This window comes from Polyodon spathula, chromosome 2 (genome assembly GCF_017654505.1).
Source record: "Polyodon spathula isolate WHYD16114869_AA chromosome 2, ASM1765450v1, whole genome shotgun sequence".
Classification (NCBI taxonomy): domain Eukaryota; kingdom Metazoa; phylum Chordata; class Actinopteri; order Acipenseriformes; family Polyodontidae; genus Polyodon; species Polyodon spathula.
Genome location: NC_054535.1, coordinates 7778235 through 7804721, shown reverse-complemented (window position 1 = coordinate 7804721; position 26487 = coordinate 7778235). Strand labels below are relative to the sequence as shown.

The following is a 26487-nucleotide window of genomic DNA, read 5'->3' as shown; positions in this document are numbered from 1 at the left end:
TACACAGGAAAGAGTTTGTCTAAAAAGAGACTTAAATACACCAGTGGGTGTGTATCACACCAATGGTATTGACAGTAACCAGTTCATCAGCAGTCGATTAGTTTAATTACATTTGTGTAAGCAAAATTGTGTTTACACCAAAAATTAATCTGCATTGTTTTTGTAGAAGGAAAATCAACCTGTTAATTTTATGAATAGTAACAAACTAATTCTCCTTTTTCAGGACCTTTTTGACACCACATTATCAAATTCAGCTGCTATATGACAAATTGCTAAAGTTCTCAAGAACTACTGTATGATGACGAAGACCAACCCACCCCGCACATATTCACATTTGGCAAATCACTTCAATCCTCTCCAAGACACTTATTCATATAGCAGTAACCAAGCCATATAAGGTTTGACATTTTGTAAGAATATGCATTCTTTTTTACTATTTTTCTTTCTATGTGTAGTATTGCGAAATGTATGTTCTTTCTTCATCCAGCAAAACATCTAAATTGAGTAATAAAGCTGTTGTGGAGACAGAGCTGTCCGGATCACCACTGAAATTAATACAACTAAAGAATGTGCTTCACTTGATAAAGTACATATTGGACTGACAAAACAACAATTAGACTGCCTTTGCAGTGTGAGTGTGAGTCTTCTTTTTCATATTGTGATGGTTCACCATTGCTTATTTTACTTACCAACTCATTAACAAAAATGAGGGCAACAAAAAGAGCAACGGTTTACATTGCAATCATACATTCCGTTAAATATTAGCTCCACTGATGTAAAATGTGTTATTACAGTAGAATTTAATATATCTGGTTATTACCTGTATTTCTGTTACCTGCTCTCTTTTTCACAAAAGCTCATTAACTATCACCTATCAAGTCTTTGTTTCGTTCTCTCCCGGGGCCATGAACTTTAAATAAAAATAAAAGGCTGTAAAGCTTGCATGCTATTATGATTGAAACTCAATAGTAACAATGTAATTACATATCTGCTTGTATATTAACATGGTAATTATTGGAAATTCAAATGTGGCGGTTTAAAGTATTTTATCTAATTTTTAAGTGTGACTCAAAATAGGTGTAGAGTAAAAACTGATAGTATCTGTCTAGTTCTTTCTCCCCAGCAGCTACCAGTAACTTACATTCTGCTTTCCTCTTTAACAGAAGCATCTGATTGAAGTCTGTAAGCTGTTGTGGTTAACATCACATGTGTGTCACCCAGTGAGCGAGTTGAGGCATCTGTTTTGAGACACCTGAGCTTCACTGCGCCCATGTCGGTCGCTGAGTTTTGCAATCAACAGTGAAACGGGACGAATGCCAAACATACTTCTCTTGGATATATCCCAGCACATCAACAATGACTCTTTCGACCTGTAAGTAGACTAGTTTATGAAATCGTATGTTAAAAAACACGATCAACACGAGGTTGTTGATTGCTTTGAAGAATGTGTAAACTAATAAGCCATCTTTAGTTAAACACATTGCTTGTATCATTTTGAAAAAGTTGCCCTTTTTTTCTGTAGTCGTCCACTGCAGTGTAGTAATTAGAGAACACATAGTTTGATGCCTAACAGTGACATTTCTGGTGTCCAAATGGAACAAAAATATTTCCAAAAAAAAAAAAAATGCTAGTATTTAATTACAACACAAAACTTTGCAGGAAGTACGTAAGAGTATGTAACCTTTATTAATATTTCATTCCCTGTAAAGATAAAATATGTAACATTCTAGTGAATCTAGTACCTGTCAGAAAGGGTGTGAAAATGGAAGTCCGGTCTCTGGAGACTGTGAAACTAGTCACATGAAGTATTAGATACAGTATGTGTCTCCGTCTAGAGAACACGGCAGCAACAATGGCATGTAAGTACATAAACCCTACCCTTGCATTTCTGATCAATTCATCAACTATCCAATATATGTGTATTTTTTTTTCTTTTAAAATTTTGCATCATGGTTGCAACAAATAATCAGCTGATGTTTTAATTGTATTTATTTATTTATTGATTGATTGATTTTGGAAAGCTGCCAGATTAAATATATATATGCAAACTAGATCCCAGTATTGAGACAGTTCACAGTGTTATTGTATTCATCAAAGCACTGTGAGGGTATATATACCTAAGGTATATATAATCCTCATCCTAAACTTAACACATACCTGTCAACATTGAGTTTTCAGACTAAAGGTATCCTTCCAACTTTTAAAAAAGTAAAAATATCAAACAGAAAAACAACCACATGTGTCACAGTCAGGTTCTGTGTTAGCCCCTGTGGTTCTTATTGTACTGATGTTGTAGGTGACTGATTTGGCAGCAGCCACAATACTTTATAAACATGTCCTCTGTAGTTGATTTTGCAAAACAGCAAAGCCTGCACAGTGTTGCTTCATCCTTCATCACACAACACACCTAAAAGACGAACTATGGCACCTACTTTATAACAAGAAAATAATAATAATAATAATAAAAGCCAAAATACACAACAGCATAGTATTACAACATTATTCATTACACTGCACAGATGGATCAACCGCTGTCAGTAACATTGAGTTCTCAACTATCTTCTGTTTTAAATAAACACACTACGTATGTAAACACATTTTATCAATCCATCGTAATTCCTAAAGCAATGTTGATGCTGAAATTGTAATAGAAATGCCTTTCACTGTCTGTGTGATGTGACTTTTAGACTTTCCTGCAGAATATTTTGCAATGTGTGAGTCTGGGAACACAAGTACTGCAGATTTGCTAAACTAGTCAGACCATGTAAATGTCTCTGCATATGCAACTTTCTTGATCTTCATTTTTCCTTTGGCACCGAAAGATGTTATTGAACTGCTGGTTTTCTGAGTGTCACTGATTTTTTGTTTTTTTTGTGATCTCTTGTGTCATAGTTCTTGCTCCCATATCCTACTGTTAAAATCAGTTTTGCATAGTTTACAGAAAATATGCCTTTTCCCAACATTTGCATTAATATTTTAGATTTTTTTTTTTTTTTTTTTTAATTAATTTCTTTTTTTACTGGGAAGACTATCTCATGCAAAGCCATCCTGTAAGCTTGCCTGGCACACTGAATGCATACTTGCCACAGCAGGGGCTCCCCTGGGTCTTAAACCATGCTAGATACAGATGGGGATTGCAGTAACCACAGACTGTACATGACTTTTGCAGAAATTAAAGGTTTGCTGGCATAAAGGGGTTTAACAGTATTGTTTTGATCAAAATACAGGAGAAAATCTGTCTGGGAAAAGTGTCCAAAAAACGCAAGAGTCCCAGCAGATAAGGGAGAGTCGACAGGTCTGTTAACACCAGCCAAGTGAGGCATTTGTTTTCATCTGTACCTCGGATCTTAGCTCGGCCTGTCAGCAGGATTGTATTTTGTCTTGAGGTCTTAATTTAAAACCAGATTTTGACAGTAAGTTGATGCAGCCGCCTGAATGCTGCCGCAGAAATGTTTAGCTAACAATGAAATTCATGCAACTACTTGGAATTTCAAATCATGTGAATCCTTTAACTTTTAAATTAAAGTCTGTTATATATAATTTTGAAGAAAAAAAATGAAATGCAATGCACATTAAAATTTCAGGTATAGGGTCAGGAAAAAAATGCTGTTTCAAGCAAATAATATTGTGCAAGCAAATGCAACATTTATATTATGAAAGGGGTTTCTTTTTATTCTGTTTTTAACATAGTGGGGGTCTATTCAAAGGAAATAAAGTGCCATTGTTTAAATCAATAAAATATGACCCTTTCAGATCACTGTTTTATACAGACAGAAAAGCACTAAAGAGACAGCTATGCAAACTGTTCGATAGCCAAAGGAGCCTTGTTTTATCATTCTAATCAGGAGCTTATTTATATTGTCCACCATTTAAATACATTCAAGCATGAACTATTATTATCAACTAATCATACATCCAGTCCTGAAAGGTGTTTTTGTGAGCAGTGCCTGGGGGAGACTGCTATTTTTACTTTTGACTCATTACTTTAGATGTATTTCATTTATAAGAAAAGTGTGGGGATATGCAGGGTCAGCCAGGAAGCGTGGGTTTCCTGCGCAGCTTCAGAAGCTTATCTGTGAGCACCTTCCTGTCTAAGAAAATATTCCATTACATGTGTAGAAGGCAGCATAGCGTACACAATAGCAGAAGAGCTTGTGGGTATAATATGGGTAGGCATATAAACAGCCTGTATTGTAACCACATGGACGGCTTATCCCGCATATGTACAATCTGTGCTTCCAGAATGTTGTTATTCTCATGGCCAAACACTTGAATGATGGTGATTATTATTTTTTTTTTATAATTAAAGAAATTTAGATCATTACCATTAAATTGGCAACTGTCACTTCAGTGTCAATGTTTACATCATTTTTTATTTTATTTTTTTATATATATTTACATGTCTGAATATCTTGTCATTACAAACTAATCTCTAGGTCTCGGTTTTTGTTAAAGGTTAGAAATTAAATCATTTGATACTCAAACGGCTCAAGTAAAATGGGAGCCCTTGAGCCACCTGGACTTCTGATCAGATACAATTTCTCGCTCGTTGCCTGCTGTGCACTTATATTCACTATAGTATGATGATCTCATATGTACAGTTTTACAGTTTTAATACATGGGGAAATGCATTTTCATATATATATATATATATATATATATATATATATATATATATATATATATATATATATATATATATATATATATATATATATATATTTATATATTAGCTCAAAGAGCCAGCTGCCCAGGTTTTGATATGTTGTACATATCTTTCTCAAGGGAGCCTGTGTTTGAATCAAAATATTAGAAGTATTTATAGGATTTTTGACGGTTACTTGTTATTGTATATATTCAGATCTATGATTTATTCTTACATGATGTAATGGTGTTCTGTATATTGTGACATCATTTTTACTTCTATCTTTACATCTGTATTATTTCTAATTAACATTATTTTATATAAACTTATATTTATATTATCATGCAATGCTGGCTCTGAGGATCAGCCTTGATATGGTCTCCCCAGCGTATCAGCATGCACAACTTTTGAATGAATTTTGTCTATTTATTTATTTATTTAAATGTCATAAATTGTTCATTCATTTTTTTTATTTCTAAATAATGAAAGGTGGTTCTGAATTCTTTTATATAAAGTTGTTCCAGTCTCTCCAACATATTTTATTTCATCACATTTTTCACGGACTATTCCATAAACAACATTGCTATTTTTACAGTAGGTATTAGTTTTTAGTGGATATGTGAGGTTCTTATGTTTAATTATATTTTCACTTTTGTCCATGTATTTACACACTTTACATGTACTAGTGCAAGTATTTGTAGAACTTATTCTGTCAACTATTCTTTTATGTTTACTGTGAACTAAAATATCACCTAAATTAGCTTCTCTTTTGAATGCTACAACTGGGGCCTTAAGAAATACTTTTTTCAATTTTTCTGAATTATGTAGAATCCGCAAGTGTTTCTAAACTATGTTAGAAATAGTGGGAAAAAGGTTAGATTAAGTCATTACTAATGGGACTCTCTTGATCTTTTTATCTCAATTTTTATAATCTAGTAGATCATCTCTTTTTAGTTTATCTACTTTTCTTAATTCTCTATAATTCTTTCTTTGTATTCTGTTTTTTTAAGATTTGTTTTTAATACATGTCTTTGTTTTACGTAGTCACTTTCTTTAGAGCATATTCTTCTTATTCTTATTCTTAGCCCCTTTGGGATTGCCCTTTTTAGCGTGTATTGGATGTGCAGAGGACATGTGTAAATACTGGTGCATGTCAGTAGGTTTATAGAAGAGGTCAGTCTCAATTGAACCTTCTTCAAGTTTTACTACGGTATCTAAAAATTCTATTTCTTTTCTTGTCCATCGAAGGTCCACCTTAATATTACTGTGTATTTTATTTGCCATTCTATTGCTGTACAATTGTTTTGTTTGTAATTCTTATCAACAAATGTAAAATAACTATTTTCTAAAACTATGTTGATCATGTTCAGCGTTTCTGCTGTTGGTATTGATTTATCTAGTCTATTATCTAGTGCTTTTTGACAAGCTTCTAAAGTTTCTTTACAAGGGACACTTGGATACAAGGATTTTACATCCATGCAAAATAAAATTGTATGCTCTGGAAGGTTGTGCTTTAGTGATTCAAGTCTTTTTAAAAATTGTGTTGCATCCTTAACATAGTTTGGTAATTTCTCAATGTCTGACCTACGTTGTTTTACCGCTATTTCAGCTATTATGTGTGTTGGATTATAAATCATGTTGACTATCATTTGCATAGGGTTATTTTCCTTTTAGGATTTCCTCTTGCTAGGTCTGTTCTTGCATTATGTGGCTGCATGTATAATTCTTTTGATATAATGCATTTATTGTATAGTCTTTCCACAATTTCCTTTACCGCTTTTACTGATTTATTGATCTCATTGCTTTTAACTTCTTCATATGTGTCCGTATTCTTTAATTCACATTCTACAGATTTCATATAGTCACCTGTGTTCATTATCACTATTCCCGATCCTTTATCTGCTGGTCTTATACTTATATCATCATCATTTAACAACTCAGTCATAGCTTGTTCTATAAAACAATTTTATACATTTGCACATCTCAGTTTTCATGTATCCAGGCACAAATCACACCATTTAATCATGTCACTGGTGGTTTTTTATTTACATTTTTTACTTTTTAACATTGAAAAGGGGATTTATCCACCACTACTTCACATTTTGTCATATCATTTTGGCCCCTGTGGTTCTTATTGTACTGATGTTGTAGGTGACTGATTTGGCAGCAGCCACAATACTTTATAAACATGTCCTCTGTAGTTGATTTTGCAAAACAGCAAAGCCTGCACAGTGTTGCTTCATCCTTCATCACACAACACCCTAAAAGATGAACTATGGCACCTACTTTATAACAAGAAAATAATAATAATAATAATAATAATAATAATAATAATAATAATAATAATAATAATAATACTAAAAGCCAAAATACACAACAGCGTAGTATTACAACATTATTCATTACACTGCACAGATGGATCAACCGCTGTCAGTAACATTGAATTCTCAACTATCTTCTGTTTTAAATAAACACACTACGTATGTAAACACATTTTATCAATCCATCGGAATTCCTAAAGCAATGTTGATGCTGAAATTGTAATAGAAATGCCTTTCACTGTCTGTGTGATGTGACTTTTAGACTTTCCTGCAGAATATTTTGCAATGTGTGAGTCTGGGAACACAAGTACTGCAGATTTGCTAAACTAGTCAGACCATGTAAATGTCTCTGCATATGCAACTTTCTTGATCTTCATTTTTCCTTTGGCACCGAAAGATGTTATTGAACTGCTGGTTTTCTGAGTGTCACTGATTTTTTGTTTTTTTTGTGATCTCTTGTGTCATAGTTCTTGCTCCCATGTCCTACTGTTAAAATCAGTTTTGCATAGTTTACAGAAAATATACCTTTTCCCAACATTTGCATTAATATTTTAGATTATTATTATTTTTTTTTTAATTAATTTCTTTTTTTACTGGGAAGACTATCTCATGCAAAGCCATCCTGTAAGCTTGCCTGGCACACTGAATGCATACTTGCCACAGCAGGGGCTCCCCTGGGTCTTAAACCATGCTAGATACAGATGGGGATTGCAGTAACCACAGACTGTACATGACTTTTGCAGAAATTAAAGGTTTGCTGGCATAAAGGGGTTTAACAGTATTGTTTTGATCAAAATACAGGAGAAAATCTGTCTGGGAAAAGTGTCCAAAAAACGCAAGAGTCCCAGCAGATAAGGGAGAGTCGACAGGTCTGTTAACACCAGCCAAGTGAGGCATTTGTTTTCATCTGTACCTCGGATCCTAGCTCGGCCTGTCAGCAGGATTTATCCACCACTACTTCACATTTTGTCATATCAGTGATGCACAATGATGTAGTGAAGTCTGACTAGCACGTTACAACAAGGCTTTTAAGGCTGCATGTTAAATGAATAAATTAATATATTAATTATTAATACAGTAAATACATACATTTGGAATACATTAAGGGACCCTTATGCATTGGTAAGTTGGCTGAACTAACTTGACAAACTTACATAAAAGGTACGTAAGTAAGAGAGACTTTAGGTTAAGAATACTGCCTGTTAGTGAAAAAAAAAAGCTACTGCAGTGTTTTTAAGTAGGCGTTAAATCACTTTTTAAAGTAACTTTTACTGAAAGAGGGGGTGGTACTTCCCACAGATAGGATTTCCGACAGTTCACAAAATTGTGTAGGTCTTTCCATTGAAAATGTACGCAAAAACGTCATAAACCAGAGCAAACTTTGAGAATTGTCTCTATGGTGCTATGTAGCAATGCAGTGTCCAAGCAAAACACAGAATACATACTGCCATGTATTTACTTGTGTAATCAATACTTCAAAATAAATAGAATCCTGCTGGCTTGCAGTTTCACAATATAACCCTTTAAGAGGCTTCCACTGTTAAACAACACCCCATTGTTGAGAAAGATCCTATTTTTCGTGATCTACTTTGTTCAAACACACCTGCTTATTTCATTACAGCCACCACCTCCCTACAGTTTTTCAAACCCAACATGGGAAATGTAAAGGAACATGTGGTTATTTATGTCATGCTTCATGAAAGTGAGGTTTCAGAAACAGGAATTTATTTTAAAATGCATTCCATATGAGGATCTATGACTCATATGAGAATCTATTACTCAGCAATTCAGTCATGTGACTTTTGTCATTCTCTTGTTTCAGCAATCGATTGATCAGGCAGGTAAAGCATGGGACAAGTAGAAAACAGTTCCTTGAAAGAAGCTGCTGGTTTTTAATTCTACTACAGTTTAAGTAATTGTAATTCTTTCACAACCACGAGTTAGAGAAAAGTTTAGCAAATAGTGCTGCATTCAATGCTAGGTGCATAACTCTAAAGGAAACAAATACATGTCAGACATAGCAATGGTCTGTGACCTAGGGATCAGGATTCAATATTCAGTTACTGTCACTATATTACAGAATGTGAAGCCTGCTGATCTATTATTTCTTTCTGGTTTAACTAAATTATTTTTGATTGTTGGTGTACTATAAGTGGAATATCTCTTATTTATTAGACTTGCCACATAATTGAATCACGCAGCTTAAAAAGAAAAACGAAGTCCACAGAACTTATCATAAAATGCCTATAGCTATAACCTCAGGCACACTTGGAGAAAACTCTCTAGTTTTAAAACCATGACTCAAGGTGGCTATCTCCTACATGTAATTCTTACTTTAGCTATCCCTTAAATACCTACAGCTGGTCATATGAGTGAATGATTTGGGAGGGAATTCAGTGGGATTAATTTATATTGGATATATTCACAAAGCATGCAGTGCAAAGTTACCATTTTTTGTTTCTAAAAGCAAAACAAGCCATTAGTGTTACTACCCCTCATTTCTCCCACCACCTCCCCTTTCTCTTCACAGCAGCTGCATTTGTCTCTTGAGGGGTTGCTTATCATTAGCTCTCTGCTTGCCTCGTTTTAGATAGCTGTGCTGAAGGCTGAGCGAGGCGAAACCATTGGGCCAATCGCAGCAATTACATTTGTGCACAGAAAAAAAAAAAAAAAAAACCAAAAATCCCTATTTGTTTCCTGACTGAAACACATATTTACTGCTACTTGTTTGTTAATATTAACAGTTCACGTTACTTACTTTTTAAACACGATATTTGATAAATACATTATGCATGGCATGATGTCAGTGATATTAGATTACCTTGAACAGGAACCGTCTGAAAGGATCATTTAAATAACAATGTCTAATAAATTCTGCATAAAAATGAGTTAAAATCATGGTGTAAATCAATCATTACTGAATCAGATTTTTTAAATATATATTATCCATACATTTCACTTTGTGATATTTTTGTTCACTTTTGTTCCAGACCAAATCATACGGTCAGTGTTCTGCTGCTGTTGCTCTATGAGGTAAGAAACAATAAGCATAATCATCAATGTGCTCACATGGGCATTGCACAGTCAGATGTAAATGTGTTTTTTTTTTTGTGCTTCTGTTTATTTGGTGTTCATAAAAGGCAGGGTGGCATAATAAATTTCCCTTGTAGTCCTGTCAGTCAGTTTTGGGTCTCTCTTTAGGAAAGATCTTGTTGAATTGCACAGAATAGTGGGATTGGGATGTGATTACTGATATGACCAAACACTTATTTAAATTGTTATTGGATGTACTGTGTGTGTGTGTGTGTGTGTGTGTGTGTGTGTGTATCAGCTGCTTTTAGAGAACCAGATCTTGGACACATTAATATGTTGTGATCCAAGCTAGGTATGAATCAGGGTTTGTGAAACAGGCTGTGTGTGTGTTTTTTGAATGTATGTACTCCATTTCACACACAGGCAGGTGGAAACCCGAGTGAGTGTGGAGGAAGAGCTGATCAGGGACCCTCAGTATTACAGACAGGCATCATGTCAAGTAAGTGCCCATATTCAATTATTTACATGAAGTGTTACCATTTATTTTGTATTACTAGGAAGCAGTTTCTTGCTAGTTTTAATTTAAATGATTGTGTTCCTCTCTGAAAACTGGACTTGGCGCTTACCTCCGAAATGGGCCTTCTGACTTAGTTAACATTCAGAATTCTAAATGAACATTCTGAAAGAAAAGAAAGCCAGAGAAATAAACTACAAGCTTCCTGATTGTGGAATGGTGTGCTCAGGTTTTTCAGCTTCACATTATACTCATCCAAAACCTGAACCCGTGCTTGGAAAAACCACAAAACGTTTCAGCACCCCCACGGCCGAAAGACAACCACAACGCAGCTTGAAGATGTGTGAGAAAATAGCAGACTGAAGCTAAAAGCCACAAAACCTGAATGTTCAATGTTGTAGAGATGGGTTTTTGTATTCAGCAGTGCTGTAGTATATTATATACTGTTATGTTCAGGACCTACCACTAATGTTTGTGTTCTGCAAAGAAAGAACAGTAAAAGTAAAAACATTGTGTTCGGATGGGTTGATTTAATCTCTGGCTCTTTTTTCTTTTCTTTTTGTCCAGCTGTTAAAACAGGAGTTTATGAGGGTTTAAAAATCTGCATCTACAATGAATTACAGCGGAGCGGTTACTGGTTGCCATTATGATCTTGCATGCGTACTATAGGAGAGAAGAGTGGTGGCCAACCATAGATACTTAGGAATATGCTGTATTAGATAGAACATTGCTTCCCACTGACCCACTCCACTGTCAGCACTGCAACAATTGCTACTTTCTACTTTACATTTGAGTACTCAAGGCAGCTCCTTTTCCACTGACTAACACAGTTATTTCTCTCAGTCACACAGGTCAAGACGAAAGCCCCCCCCACCGCCTCCAGAGGAGGAGGAAGATCAATTGCGAGTTATTGCAATGTACGACTTTTTAGCTAAAGAGCCTACTGACTTAACACTACAAAGAGGCCAAGAATACATCATTCTACATAAACAAGATCAACACTGGTGGACAGCAAGAGACGTTAAATATGGGTAAGGAACATGTCTAACGAATTTGACAATCTACAATAACTAGGAAAGCACTGCAGGATGATTGTCCAATAGACCTTTTTTATCCAAAGGTTTATATGTAACATAAAAATGTGTAAGTAGCATACCAGTATCTTCTATTTATAACCACATGATTGTATGAACTTGCCAAAAGATCATCTTATTTATTCATTGAGTATAAATACAAACAATAGCACATGCACATATGCATCAGCATTGAACCAATGATTTGTAGAAATGGAAACACTGATTCTGGATTTGGAAGGAAATTAAAGTGCAAGTTGAATGAAGAAAAGGAACAGTTTACAGTTATCAATAACAGTTAATATTATGTGGTGCACTGACTGTAATTTTCAGGATATAACAGGCATCATGTGTGTAACATACATGACTGAACAGCCTAGGACTTAAACATATGCATATTGTATGCATATCTATCACCTTCATGTCTCAAAATACACTTTCTAGCAGTTAATCTAAAATGGGCAGCAGCAACAGAACAACAATTAAAACCTATTTATTTCATCAGAGTACTTTTTTAAATTGAGAATCTCTGCAAGCCTGTGGATCAAGCTGCATCATGTCAGTACGATACAGGGTGACCCTCTTGAAAGTAGCCCCTTAAGCATTTCAGTTAGATGTTGAAAAACATGTTTGTAGTAACGATGATTCGTGTACATGTCTGTGCTGCTACAGGAAGTGATGTATTATGTATTTGTACGTTGTACTTACTGGGCTGCTCTCAGTGCGACACTCTGTATAACCTATTGCAAAGTGGATAGCTACCCACTTTCAATTTGATTTCAATGACCACATTATTGTAAGAAATGTTTGTTTTTAACTGCAATGAAAACCAGTACATGAGTATAATGGATACCCCTTTAAAGGAAAGTTTCATTTGCAGTAAGGCGAGTAATAATCTGACACCGTTGTCACTGAGCAGTTGGTTCAAACAATTTAACAGCAAATGCTGGAGTTTTTCTGTATAATTCTGTGTAAATAACTATAAAACCATAAAGAGGACCAATAACAGGTATCCAGAAATAAGAAACTTTTTATGATGTGCTGTTTTTGGGTGATAATAATAATAATAATAATAATAATAATAATAATAATAATAATAATAATAATAATAATAATAATAATAGTAAAAGCATCAGTAATAAAACAAATTTGAATGAGATGGATGCAGTAATTGTATCAATTAAATATGCAATTATTTTTTTAATTGCTTGACAGCCCTAAATTTTTTAACGAACTGTCGGGATTAAGTGTGTGTGTGTATATATATATATATATATATTATATATATATATATATATATATATATATATATATATATATATATATATATAGAGAGAGAGAGAGGATAGAGAGAGAGAGAGAGAGAGAGAGAGAGAGGGAGAGAGAGTATACCGCACACAGTACATTGGTATGGTCTGGTAACCAAGCTTGTGATAAAGAGTAGTAAAATAAATAATATAGTTAATACATTTGTTTTAGAGTTTAGCATTCTGAATATCACTAGAGTTCAGCAGTGGTGTGCTTTACATTTTCTAGGCATGAAGGGTACATCCCAAGCAATTATGTAACAGAGAAAAATAATATGGAGGCACATGAGTAAGTACATATTCTTTCTTTTCAAGGCAAAGTTTGCATTGCAGTCTGCGAGTGTGATGTGAAATAATAAGAATTATTTATTGTCTATCCTAGGTGGTACTGTAAAAACTTAACAAGAACTAAAGCAGAGCAACTTCTTCGACAAGAGGTACCAGAACCACTTTTGAGAATTTAACATGCATTATATTGAAGGCAATGTTTTGGATGTTGATCATAAATAAACTGGTTGAGGCTGTAATAAGGCTGAATGCATTTCACAACATACAATATGTTCTGTACATATCTGTAGTGGTATATGTACACAAATGAATGGTCTTATCTGTAATTTCTATTATTAGAAGTCTAAGTTAAATCCATACTGTCAGTTTTTATTGAAGTTACAGTAGCAATGAAGTCAAATTTAAATTATAGAACAATGAAAAGAATTATGCATTTAAAAGTACTGTGTATTTGATTGTAAATGTGGTTGTAAATGAACTTTTAAAAAGTACACATTGCAACATCAGCATTTTGTAACGTTCTCAACATCAGGGTATTGAGCAAATCAGAAACACTGACAACTTGCATAATCAATTTGCTGTTCATTGGCCTATATTATAAAATGGTTGACAAAGCGTTTGCAGGAATGTTGTCTGCAAGGATAATGCATGTTTTATTGTGCTGGTCTCTCATTTCTATGCTTCATAGAAATGACATTGATGCTGGTGCAATATGGCAACTCAAAATGCATCATAGGAGTTCTAAAACAGCTTCTAAAACAAAACAGTACATACGTTAATACATTTCCCAATAGCCTATTCACTGAGCTGTTCGAACTAGGGCAGTTTCTTTTAAACAAAAATGTCTTCCCGGGGGGTGGGGGGGGATCTGCAAAATAGTTTCACTTCACACAAATAGGACATTTGTGTGAAGTGAATTTGTGTTATAAGAAGTTGTTTACAATGAATGACTTCTAAATGTGGCCAGAGCCATCAAGAATTTTCCTAATATCAGAAAATGTGTTTATTCCGAATTCGTCTTAATGAGAATTGACTGTATAATAAAACTTTATTTGTTCTCTTTGCACACTAAATGCTATTATATTGCAGTTAATGTCAGTCTTCTATACAATGTTTGTTGCCAGAAAAAACTCATTATGTTTTCAGTTCCCGCAGTAGCCATTCATTACATTCGACACAGCAGCTCAAGAGAAACAAACCTAATACTATGATCAAACCAGAGGTTTTCAATGGTATATATATATTGTGTGTGTGTGTGTGTGTGTGTGTGTGTGTGTGTGTGTGTGTGTGTGTGTGTGTGTGTGTGTGTGTGTGTGTGTGTTCAAATCTAATACATTTTAATAATGTGTTTATTTAAATATTATACAGCAACTGCTTCCTGACTAAACTGGAGATGCATAACAGAGTCAAGCACTGTGTAGTACTGTATATCAGTTCCAATTGAATAACTTCATAGGCAGTAAATATATAGCTATGACAGACTCCACAATCGTTTCTTTGTATCATTTATAATCATGTACTGCACATTATTCATCATGAACACACACTTATTTTAAAGTGTGATCAAAATACATTATATTTCAGGACATGTTTGTAAACATGTACCAAGCCCATGATGTTACAATGTTGCCATCTAATCAGAGCCTAGGGGAGTACATTTGACAAATTTGTATAATGTACAATTATACCATTGTGTGTGTGTGTGTGTATATACACACACACACACACACACACACACACACACACACACACTACTGTGCAAATGTCTTAAGCATGTTGCATTTTTCTACTCTGATGCGTTATGAGCATCAATAATATACTCAAAGCCTCCCTAGTGTTTCCTGCTATTATAACAACCTTGACTTGCATAAAGAAGGAAAAACATTGAGTGAAATAGATCGGATCATTTGATTTTCCAGGTGTGGTATCCGAAGTATAATCAACAAATACAGAGAAACATCATCTGTGATTGACAAACCCAGGACAGGAAGACTCAAAAAGCTGTCTAACAAGGATGAGCAATACTTGAAGATAATGTCCTTAAGGAATAGAAAGAAGACAGTGCAGTAGCCAATGGTCTTAATGGTGGAATTCAAAACAGTAATGGAAATGTCTAAGAAAGATATACTATTGCCTGTTTCTGATATGTTCCATGTGAAATCCAGGGCTAGGTGGAAATGTGTTACTGACTGAATCAATAAAAGTTTATGTATTTTAAGTATGTGTAAAAATCTTTTTCTAGGCAAAGGAAGGTGCATTCATTGTGAGAGACTCAAGCCAACACATGTGCTATACAGTCTCAGTGTATACTAAAGCTTTGAGGTAAGAATATATGTAGAATAACTACATAACTTAATCTGAATGTGAGATGTAGTATTAAAAGAGACTACTGGGCTGTGGAGGTTCATTATAGATGTATACAGTATGCATGCATTTTGTAAAATGAATAAGAAACTTCTAAGACAAAACAAAAGTGCCCAAATTACTATTTGATCAATACCTTTAAATGACTGTCCAAGTTACTTGAAAAAGTTGGTTATGGTAGCAATATTTTGGCCCTGTTTCTAGTGATGAGTCGATTGTTAGGGGAAAAAAAAACAAAGAGTCTTATTGTACCAGGCCCAAATGGGCCCATAATGTCTTCTCATTTTAATTAAAGTACTGTACCAGGATGTGTGACTAATTGGCTTTGTCTTTTGTAGTGGAATGGACCACGGTGAAATCAGACATTATCAAATCAAGCAGAAGGGCTTGGGCCAGTTCTTTTTGGCTGAAAAACATGTTTTCAACTCAATTCCAGACGTCATCCACTATCATCAGCACAATGCAGCAGGTAAATCTGCCAGCTTGTTTGCATGCATCATGAATGTAGAATTACTGTATTATATTACTTTATACCTCTACCATCTTGAAATACTATTCTATTTAGTATTTGACTCACTATAATGCTTGTGTCTCATGGGAAATACCTAAAAAAATGCTTTACAGAAATGGGATGTGCAATTTAAAAAAAACATTGGTGTGGCAGTGGTGTGTGTGTGTGTGTGTGTGTGTGTGTGTGTGTGTGTGTGAGGAATATTGGGCAGCAGGGAAAAGGTTAAATTCCTCCCTGCAAAATTATATGGGAATATGGAAACAGTGTACAAAAAAGGTGATCACGGGTATTAATTTAGAATTCATTTGGTGAGTTAAATGTCGGTGCTAGTGGTGAAGGTGTGTTTTTGTGGTACTGTATGTATATAAATAAATATCATTGGTGTGTAGGGAAGTTTAACATAGCCCTATATATTAGGTGAAAGTGGCAGCTCGCTCTACAACCACTGAGTTTAAAAATGTCTCTGCTCTCTTTGTCTAAACTCTTTGTTTAGGCCCTTGTGCTGTGTTTATTAACGTGTTTTGTTTAGTGTTTGTTTTGTGAATTAAAGTGCACATTAGCGCTTAAACTTGCAGCTTCTGTCTCTGTGTTTCCTTCCTGACATTCACCAGCCTGGACTGTGATGCTATCCTGTTCACAATTGGTCCTTAAGGTTCACAATTGGTCCTTAAGGAATCTGTGTTTCCTTCCTGACATTCACCAGCCTGGACTGTGATGCTATCCTGTTCACAATTGGTTATATAGGGACAAAAGATAATAGTACTAAAAGTACTGTAGTTTGTCATTTTCTTACAGCAGAGAAGAAAAAAAAAAGTTGGCTATTTCTTTTTCTCATTCAGGACAAAGCTCAGAACATTTGTTCAAATGTTTGCAATGGCAATCACACTGTATACTAATCACTGAAAGTACATTACACTGTTGTCCTTCAGGGCTTGTCACTAGGCTACGGTATCCTGTTGGGCCTATGGGAAAATGTGTTCCTGCAACTGCCGGATTCAGTTATGGTAAGTTTACAAAACAACAACAAAAAGAAATTGATAAGATTTAATCATTTAATCAATAATTGAATTATCACAGTACCTAATGATGCAATATGTCATGTGAGCATTATGTATTTTATGATTAAAAAAACTTCTATCACGGACGCCACCTAGCAACTTACCTGACTGTAACCTGTGACATGTTTGAGCACTCCATTTAAATGAAAGGAGGAAAGGTGGAACAACCAAAACATTTGATTTGATGTAGCTTATTATACACCATCTTAATTTATTTTTTCTTCAGAAAAATGGGAGATAAACCTATCAGAGCTGTCCTTTATGAAGGAGCTGGGCAGTGGACATTTTGGGGTGGTACGGTTAGGGAAGTGGAGAGCACTTTGTAAAGTGGCAATCAAGACCATTAATGAAGGCGCCATGTCTGAAGAGGATTTCATTGAAGAAGCCAAAGTCATGACGTGAGTGAGAGCTGTATGATATTACATGCTTTTTAGACAACTAATCAAGTTGGTGATAGGGATTTCAAGTTTATAAAAAACAAAATAGATATTTTGTTTGACACCAACATTTGCTATGTTATACCTGGTTATTTATATACAGTATCTATTATACAAACCAGTGCCCAGCTAATAATGTCTGCAATAAAGCTGATGTTTTGGTGGGATTATTAAGACTGTAACACCTCCTAACATATGTAACTGTGCCATTGAATTTGCAGTAAGCTGTCCCATCCGAAGCTAGTACAGCTGTATGGAGTGTGCATGCAGCAGAAACCGTTATGCATAGTCACGGAATTCTTGGAAAATGGCTGCCTACTCAATTATCTTCGACAGAGGCAAGGCTGCTTGAAGAAGGAGTTGATGCTAGCTATGTGTCAAGACGCATGTGAAGGGATGGAGTACCTGGAGATCAATGGGTTCATCCACAGAGACTTGGTAAAGATTAAACAGATGACACTCATTTCAGACTCCATCATCATTTCATAACCCTAAAACGCCACTCTGGAATATTGTGTTTTGAAACTTGAGATTGAACTCTAAATATTAAAGCAGCCTGTCGGTTACCTTACTCCATGGCAAATCACCATGGACTTGGACAAATTCTTTCCTTTGCATTAAACATCATCCATGTGTGCATTTGCAAAGGCCAGAGAGATACAAAATCTAGCAGTAGACACATGGAAAAAAACTTTTAAAAACAATAACTGTCAATAAATCCTTTCAATTGTACTGGATTTGAAGGTGAATTTTTACTGTAGCTCTGGGGCTTGTCTCTTATTGTACCAGGCTATGACTTGCAGTTTTCAGTACTTACAGTATCTGTCTTATCTTGATCAGTATAATGTGGTAATCTGTGTACCTGCTCAGGCAGTGTAGACAGTGCATTATATTTGTATCCTGTATTAGTATTTCATGAACTTTATTCTCAAGATAACATTTGGTCTGTATGAACACAAGCAATGACCGATTCTTATCCAACAACTGTACAAGTATTTAATGCTAATCATGGGCTAGAGACCAGCTGTAAGAATATGGAATGTTTCATGACCATCAAATAATACTCACTGTATGGCACGTGAGTCATGTTAGCAGGGAGTGTAATACAAACACACAGCACTCCCTCCACGTAAGGTTTGGGGTCATTGAGTAATGTACTCTCCAATTTAGACACCGTGAGTAAACAATTACTGTGAAGTCATGAGTACTTTGAATAAATACCGTACTTGCTTTAATGCTAGTTTATGGGGTATACATTAACTACAGTCTTACATTTAAAATGCAATTGTACTTTGAACTACTGTGCAAAAACATGGTCTTGCAATAAAGGCAAAAACAGCAATTATTGCAACACTGCAGATGGAATAAACTTCACAAAGGCCTGCATGCATATACTATATATTTATAAAGAAATTATAATATTGTATTCCGTATTACACAATATTGTATTTATTATATAGATTCACCTCCAAAAAATGTGTATTTGACAGTAGGTGCATTGGTAGAATAGGTGAAGCGGGGACTAAGAGGGCCCTGAGAAATCAAGAATCCAGTCGCTCATCCATCAGTCACAAGCACGCATTGCAAGTCAGTGGATCTAATGATACAGTATTTTTCATTGAAAACCCACACTTATTGGTCAGGTGTTTCTGGCAATGCCCAGGTAGGCTACAAGCTGCCCTGGCATTCTCTAGCTACTACATGCAATATATTCACAATTGACCAATAAGACACTGGGAAACAACAAAAGAAGCTTGATAACATCCAAACTCAAGCTGTGCAGAAAAAATTGCATTGCATATTCGTTCCGTATGAAATTTAAATATCATACATAATTCATAGTTGTTCAATGCGTAAAACACCCTATACATAGATTATCTGGAGAGCTGCAAGCATGGTTTGAATCAATTTTATCTGAGCTTCGAAGCACACAGAAACCAATGCACTGGCCTTTGCAAGCCAGCATGGTGAGGAAGGGAAACCAGTCCGCAATACAGCAGTTCACCTCATTGTGATTCAGTGACCCCACACAGGGCATCCTCAAGAGTTCAGTAGCTCAGAAACATCTGATGATTAGGTTTGGCTGGTGAAATAGTTTTATTTATAGTATCCTGGAGCAGGTTGGTTTTGCAGTTTAGCAAAATTGTAATTCAGAATCATATTTTTTGTTTAAAATATAAGTAAGCAATTATTGTGAAATATTGTATAATCCTCTTTCCTTCTCCACATCAGGCAGCAAGAAATTGCTTAGTCAGTGAGAAGCAAGTGGTGAAGGTGTGTGATTTCGGCATGACGAGGTAGGTAACAAGGTTTCACAACATAATGTTGTTATTGTCTGTCATTAATGAGAATAAAAAAAAAAAACCTGTGCAAATGAGGTTAACATCTAATCATTCCATATATACATCTATAACATTACCTTTCTCTTTCCTACAAAAAGTTAGCTTGCAGCCTAAACAGAGCTAAACAGTGTGGGGGTGGGGGCTTTCAGAGCAGGTTCGGTTGTTTTCAGGTCAAAGTTGTTATGTTCCCTGACTGTAGGCAGCTATTAAGGCATTTTATGTTTGTTTGTTTGTTTCATTCATTTCTAAAGGTATATTGATTCAGCTGAAGAGATATGCTTTCACTGTGGCTAAAAGGAAATTCGAATAATTGTTGTTCACGCTGAAATATAAGTTACTGCACAGCGTAATGTACATGTACAGTAGTAAACATTAGAAAATAGTAATGACAGTTTAACAAATTGATTTGTCTGTATTCCAAAGTGCAGCTAGAATTTGCCCTATCAGTTTCATAGTGTAATTATTTAGTCAGATTAATTGTATAGTTATCTTTGGATTGGTATTTGACAGATTTTGTTAAATCATGTCCAGCAATCCAGAACCATATGTTGTCATTCCATGTGTTTTCAACCAGTTTTGGTTTCATTTCTCTTTTTTAATGTCTCTTTCTTAGGTACGTCCTTGACAACCAATACATTAGCTCTGCAGGCTCTAAGTTCCCAGTAAAATGGTCTCCGCCCGAAGTCTTCCATTACAACAAATACAGCAGCAAATCAGATGTGTGGTCATTTGGTAAGCGAGTCTATACAATCAGGCAAAAATCAAGAGTAAAATCGAATGGAAAGTATGGGCAAATTTTATTTATCTCACACTAATGAATGTAGGAGTCTGAATGATCGGTCTGATTGGCTATCAACATGAGGGAGTGCTTTTACTGGACAAGTCATCATATTTAAAATAACTTTTATCCACACATTGAGGTAATAATAACATCTTGTATTCAAACTGGTGCATAAAAACAAAAATGTCTTGTAAAACACACTGACATTTGCCTAAATTTTAAGTAAAAGGTGAAGATTATTTACTGAGAGAAACAAAACCATTGTTATCGTATAAGACAAACAAGAAATAACTAATGGGAAGGTGCACTTCAATTGCTGTTCTGAGTAGTATCTAGTTTAAAACCATTACAGTTATTGTTTGCATTTTTCCTTTGCACCTTCTTGGATGCAATGCGCTACTATAGGTGTGTATGGGAAGGTTCTTGTAGGTTAACATTTCCCGCTCTATTCCTTTAGGGGTATTAATGTGGGAAATCTTCACAGAAGGCAGAACCCCATTTGAGAATAAATCCAACCCAGAGGTTGTGGATGAAATCACTCAAGGACACAGGCTCTATCGACCACACATAGCCTGCCAGAAGATATATGAAGTCATGTACAGCTGCTGGCATGAGGTTGTTATTTCTTTCAAATTACTGAGCTAGGAACTCCTGAGTTCAATTTAGTGCTATTGAAAGATGTTCCTCTGTACCGTGACATACAAGACGTGACTTTTTAAAGAGTGCCTGTAACCTCTGCAGATTTACTGTCAGCTCCAGGTTTCATTCTTAGAGTTTGTGATTGTTACAGCTGTATTCATTGGTAGTAGCAAAAACTACCGATATACCCCCATCCCGGTTAGAAAATTGGGTTCCTTGAACTGCTTTGAATGGCTTTTTACATTTCTTTTCTATCATTGTATTATACCTCAGACAAGATAAATAATGTAATTATCCTTTTAGAAATATACATGCTTATACAAAGGGAGCTTTATTTTACTCAAACATATTATTTAATGTTTGAAATATGTCAGGCAATTTACAGTGAATGATTTAGGTATGATTCCAACAACTTGTACTGTAGGCACATTTCATTTATTCCCTTTTATGACCTTTTCTCAAACTAGGATGATGACATTTTGTTAACTATATGGCACACATTTACATGGAGTCTTACAACTTGACTATAATTAAATATGAAAATAAATGATAAAATAACATCAATCTTCAACTAACAGCTATGAACTCTATACTAAATGTTCTAATCTTCACATTTGTTTTGATGAGCAGAAGATTCTATAAATGCTATAGAAGCAACCTTTTCAAGTGCTTCCCAAATGTACCAATTGCACCATGGGTTTTTGGCCCCCACTAACCCACACTAAACACTAATGACATCATCTGTTTTGTTCACTTGCTTTTCAGAAGCCAGAAAGTCGTCCTTCGTTTGCTGATCTACTGGAGGAAATCAAAATAATCGCTGAGAATGATTAGTTGAAGAAGAATCTACATGTATTCAACACAGCAAGCATTAATGTGAACCATTAATTTTCAGAGCAGCATTGTTGTTTCTAATAGTGAAGAGGTTGCTGTAAAGTATAACCTATGTAGTGTAATAACACATGTACTGTAGGTAAATTGACTTGTAAAATCAACTTCCCTCAGGAATACACTTTACTTGGTGCCTTTTAAAATTATGGGCGTCTTTTCATGTAACACAAACTATTACAGCCATGTGCAAATATGTAATACTAACATTGTAAAAAAAAAAAAAAAAAAAAAAAAATGGGGGGCTGTTCACTGACATCATTAAAACTGGAACTTCTCTGACTTTTAAAAAAAAAATTATAGACAGAACTACTCCCATGCCCTGTCAAATATTTGGTCAACATAACCTTGGTACACAAGAGCCCTGTAATAAGTATTCAACTCGTGGCAGTGTTACGACCAGCAAGAGTTTAGATGTTATTTGTTACTTTTAAAAAGCTGCTATATGTCTAACAGTTTAATGTAATCCTAGGGCTCATATTGAAATCACCCTTGTGTCTGGTGAATCTGGCTGTGTTTATGTGTATTGTATATATATATACAAATAATCCATATGCTTAGAGGATTGTTGATGTCGCAAAACTTAACTAAAAAAGAGAACTTTTTCACAAATAGCTACAATAGGGCCACTAAAGCCTCTACATGTATATCGATGATATCTTCTGACTGCTCATTTCACTCATTTTGATCAAACCCCTTCTTTGATAAATTCGTTTTGAAGTACAGCATGCTCTTCACTGTTTTAGCACGTTTTTTTTTGTTTTTTAAATTCCCAATTACCTTTAAAACATGAACTTGTGTTTCAAAGCATATTTAGTGGGAAAGCCCACCAATCTTATGCGATGTTATATACTGTGCAAAATGTGATTATAATCATAATGGTCACCTTCCAGGGCAGTCTGGGACATGTTGCCATGACAATGTGATGAAGGTGCACAGTAGCTCTTGTATGGGTAAAAATATCTCAAACAACTGCAGTTTTCTGTAACTGTATATATTTTTTAGCAATGACTTAATTACAAAATATGAAAGAAAATAGATTATTGTATTTTTGTTCCTTTTGAAGCACAATATGCTCAGTAAACTGTGGTTGCCAGCTAAAAATAAAAACATGAATAAGGATCGGCTTTGTATTGAAGTGGCATTATGGTCAGTTAGAGCTAGTTGCCTACTTCGTCCTGCATAACCTGTAAATATGTGTATATGCATAGAACTGTAATAAGAACAAAATACAATATCCTTTGTAAGTAAACAAAACCATGTTTATATTCCACCACAATCTATGTTAATACATCTCCTCTTTCTGGAAACAATTTCTGTGCAATAACTCACTATTTATGTTAGTTTATCATAAAACATGTATTGTTAATTGTAATCAATATCGCTATACCACAAAGCTGGTCTTTGAGGTGTTAAAAAAAACACATTTCAATAAAAAAAGGTTGTTTTATTGAGTGTCATTGTGTTTTTGTTGATTGTGTTGACTGCTAATATGCAAGACATATTTGATTATTTACTGTTACTGATACTGCTACCAAACAGCAACATCAGATTTGCCATGTTTTCCATTCCCAAGAAAATGAAATAAACTTTGATAAACATTGAATCTAGAAATAAAAAAAAGAACTCATAAGGACTGCAAAAAATAAAGCATTATAAATGTCAAAAATACCTGTCTGATTCAGAAACATGTGGCAGAGCAGAGGAAGTACAAACATACTGTTGCTTCATATCACAAATCACCTCCACCTCCCTCATACTTTAACGATAACACAGATTCTAAAAAAAAAACAGTGTAAGTATGGTGGTATCTCTTCCTTCATCAACACATAGGAAACTAACTCCAACTGACCATAATGCCACTCCAACACAAAGCCAATCCTTAATCATATTTTTTTTAAACATGTTTAATGGTCATCTGTACAGAAAGAAGTTTGTATCACAGTACGCACCAAATCTACATTTTCAAGAAGTAAACTTTGTATAAGGAGGACACAGATGTTTTGGACTCCTGTAAGTGGATTTTTCATGCACTAACTTACAATATATCCAGACAAATTTTTGTGTAGAATATAAGTCTAGACAAGAGCTGTCTTCAAAGGCAGAGGCTTCTGACTACGACCAAACAGCAAACAGCTTTTTCAGAGATCTTCAGTGAATGGACCATACAGCATGTGTTACCAAGTTGAATGATACTTTACTGGAGTCTTGCCTTGGCTTTTTTAGAACTTTCACTTTGTACGTCGGTAGACTTGATTCAATCTAAAAATTGGATCTGTTTTGGCAGCGTGTTCTTTTAATAAGCTAGTTTATTTTTCAGTTCTAAATATGTTTTAACAAACTTGGTTTATCTCTACCTAAAAATCGCCTGCTTCAACAGACCTTGACAACTAATAGATAAGGACTTGAAGGGCTCTACTCTCCAGCCAGAGTTATTTTAATTAATACGAAATTTCGACTGTAAGCACTTTCCTAAATTCATTGCATGAAGCCATGCCTTGACCGGATTTGAGAGTCTGCTTGAACCGATATCTCTAGAAGAGCTTGCATCCTAATTGTACAACTAAGGTCTCATTAATTTTATAGATAACATTTTGAGGTAATGACAGTAAGATCACTTCCTTGTACTATAAGGTCCCTTTTGTTAGTTAAGACCTTGGATCTAAGACAACGTTTGGATGGTAAAATTAATTTTTCCTTGTCTGCTAATGTCTGAGGTTGCCTCGCTCATGCAGACAGAGACAAGGTGTTTTTTTACTCTAGTCTACTGATAAGGGCTTGTCACTTCATACATTTACCAGTGTTATTTTTTATTTAAATTAGGTCACAGCTTTCACTGAAGTATACATTTTCAGCTTTTACAGTTTCCTTGTAATAATACTTCTGTTTTCTATTACAGTACAACCTTTACACTTATATTCTGTAACCCTTTAAACTGAGGGACAGTAAAGGTCAATATACTGATGTGGATATAGAGTGCTACAGTCACAATGGCAGCCTGGCATGATTTGAGATCTGATTGAAACACATAAGAACAGAAGTTGCTTATTTATTTAGTTAGGGGAAAAAAAAGAAAAGGCCACCAAGGTAAGCCCTTCTGGAAACGGGCAGTACTTTTGGGATGTACAAGCTAAAAGCAGAGGACCAAAGGGTCCAAGTTATTGTTTAAGGGAAAATCACATTATTAAGATATGTACAGTACAATGTAGGAGAGATGCTGTGTTTGGCTGAATCAGTAGCTTGTATCAGGAAAGGGTTTCATGGGCTGAAAAGACTTACCTTTAGTCAGCATTCTCGCAGCAGTATTCATAACACACTGCAGGTTAGACAAGGCTCTATGGTACTTCTGGTAGTGCGAAGGTGCATTTTGAATACTGCATTGTGAGACTGAAATAATTGCATCATTTTATCATGCAACAAGAAGCTCACCTTTTATGGAACAGTATCAGTATTGTAAATAATTTAAAACTGGTATGCTGTGTTTGCATATTAAATTCCATAATAAATACAGTTTTATTGTTAACTTATTAATTTTCTAATTCGACACTTGAATGCATTCTAAACACCTGGAAGAAAAAAAACACAAGCCTTCCAAAATATTCAACAAAACAATGTATACCAGCTGAATTAAACTACATTTATTAAATTTACAAAGACAAGTACAATATAATGTAATAGCTCCAAAAGGGACAATTTATTCCACCCTAAAAAAATAAACTGGGGATTCTGGTGACCTAGTAAAATAAGCCAACTGTGAGGTCTTTTGCCCTTGCATGCTGTTAATGCCGAATATCCAAGAACAGGGAGCTTGGCTAGTACCTTGCTCTACTTAATAATAGAACGCCAAAATATAAATGCCTAACATGACAGCAGATTTTCAGCACTGAACAAAACTGGAAATTGGAAAAAGTAGTACACTCCAGTAAAAAATGTTCTTCCCGAAGGGACTATATATATATATATATATATATATATATATATATATATATATATATATATATATATATATATATACAGTGCCTTGCAAAAGTATTCAGACCCCTGACCAATTCTCTCATATTACTGAATTACAAATGGTACATTAAGATCAGGACTTTGACTGGACCACTGTAGAACATTCACCTTTTTGTTCTTGAGCTACTCCAATGTTGCTTTGGCCTTGTGCTTGGGATCATTGTCCTGCTGAAAGGTGAATTTCCTCCCAAGCTTCAGTTTTTAGTGGACTGATGCAGATTCTCTTGCAGTATTTTCCTATATTTTGCTCCATCCATTCTTTCTTCAATTGT

The 26487-nt window shown here is 34.9% G+C and overlaps 1 protein-coding gene across 1 annotated transcript; it reads left to right on the top strand.

Annotated features, from left to right (window-relative positions):
* Positions 1-1185: 1185 nt before the first annotated feature.
* On the top strand, positions 1186-23647 carry txk (TXK tyrosine kinase). Its single transcript, XM_041275387.1, has 15 exons — positions 1186-1372; positions 9957-9999; positions 10423-10498; positions 11357-11544; positions 13123-13182; positions 13276-13330; positions 15424-15503; positions 15884-16014; positions 16986-17060; positions 17341-17512; positions 17773-17989; positions 19784-19848; positions 20507-20625; positions 21132-21289; positions 22079-23647. Exons 1-15 carry the CDS (start codon positions 1357-1359, stop codon positions 22145-22147), a joined length of 1524 nt encoding a protein of 507 aa, XP_041131321.1. The 5' UTR covers positions 1186-1356; the 3' UTR covers positions 22148-23647.
* The last annotated feature ends 2840 nt before the right edge of the window (positions 23648-26487 follow it).

Bases quoted from the DNA above. Each gene is read 5' to 3' on its own strand.
- txk (XM_041275387.1), top strand. The intron at 10,499-11,356 runs GTAAGTGCCCAT...TATTTCTCTCAG, and splicing joins ACAGACAGGCATCATGTCAA to TCACACAGGTCAAGACGAAA. The intron at 17,990-19,783 runs GTAAAGATTAAA...TCTCCACATCAG, and splicing joins GGTTCATCCACAGAGACTTG to GCAGCAAGAAATTGCTTAGT.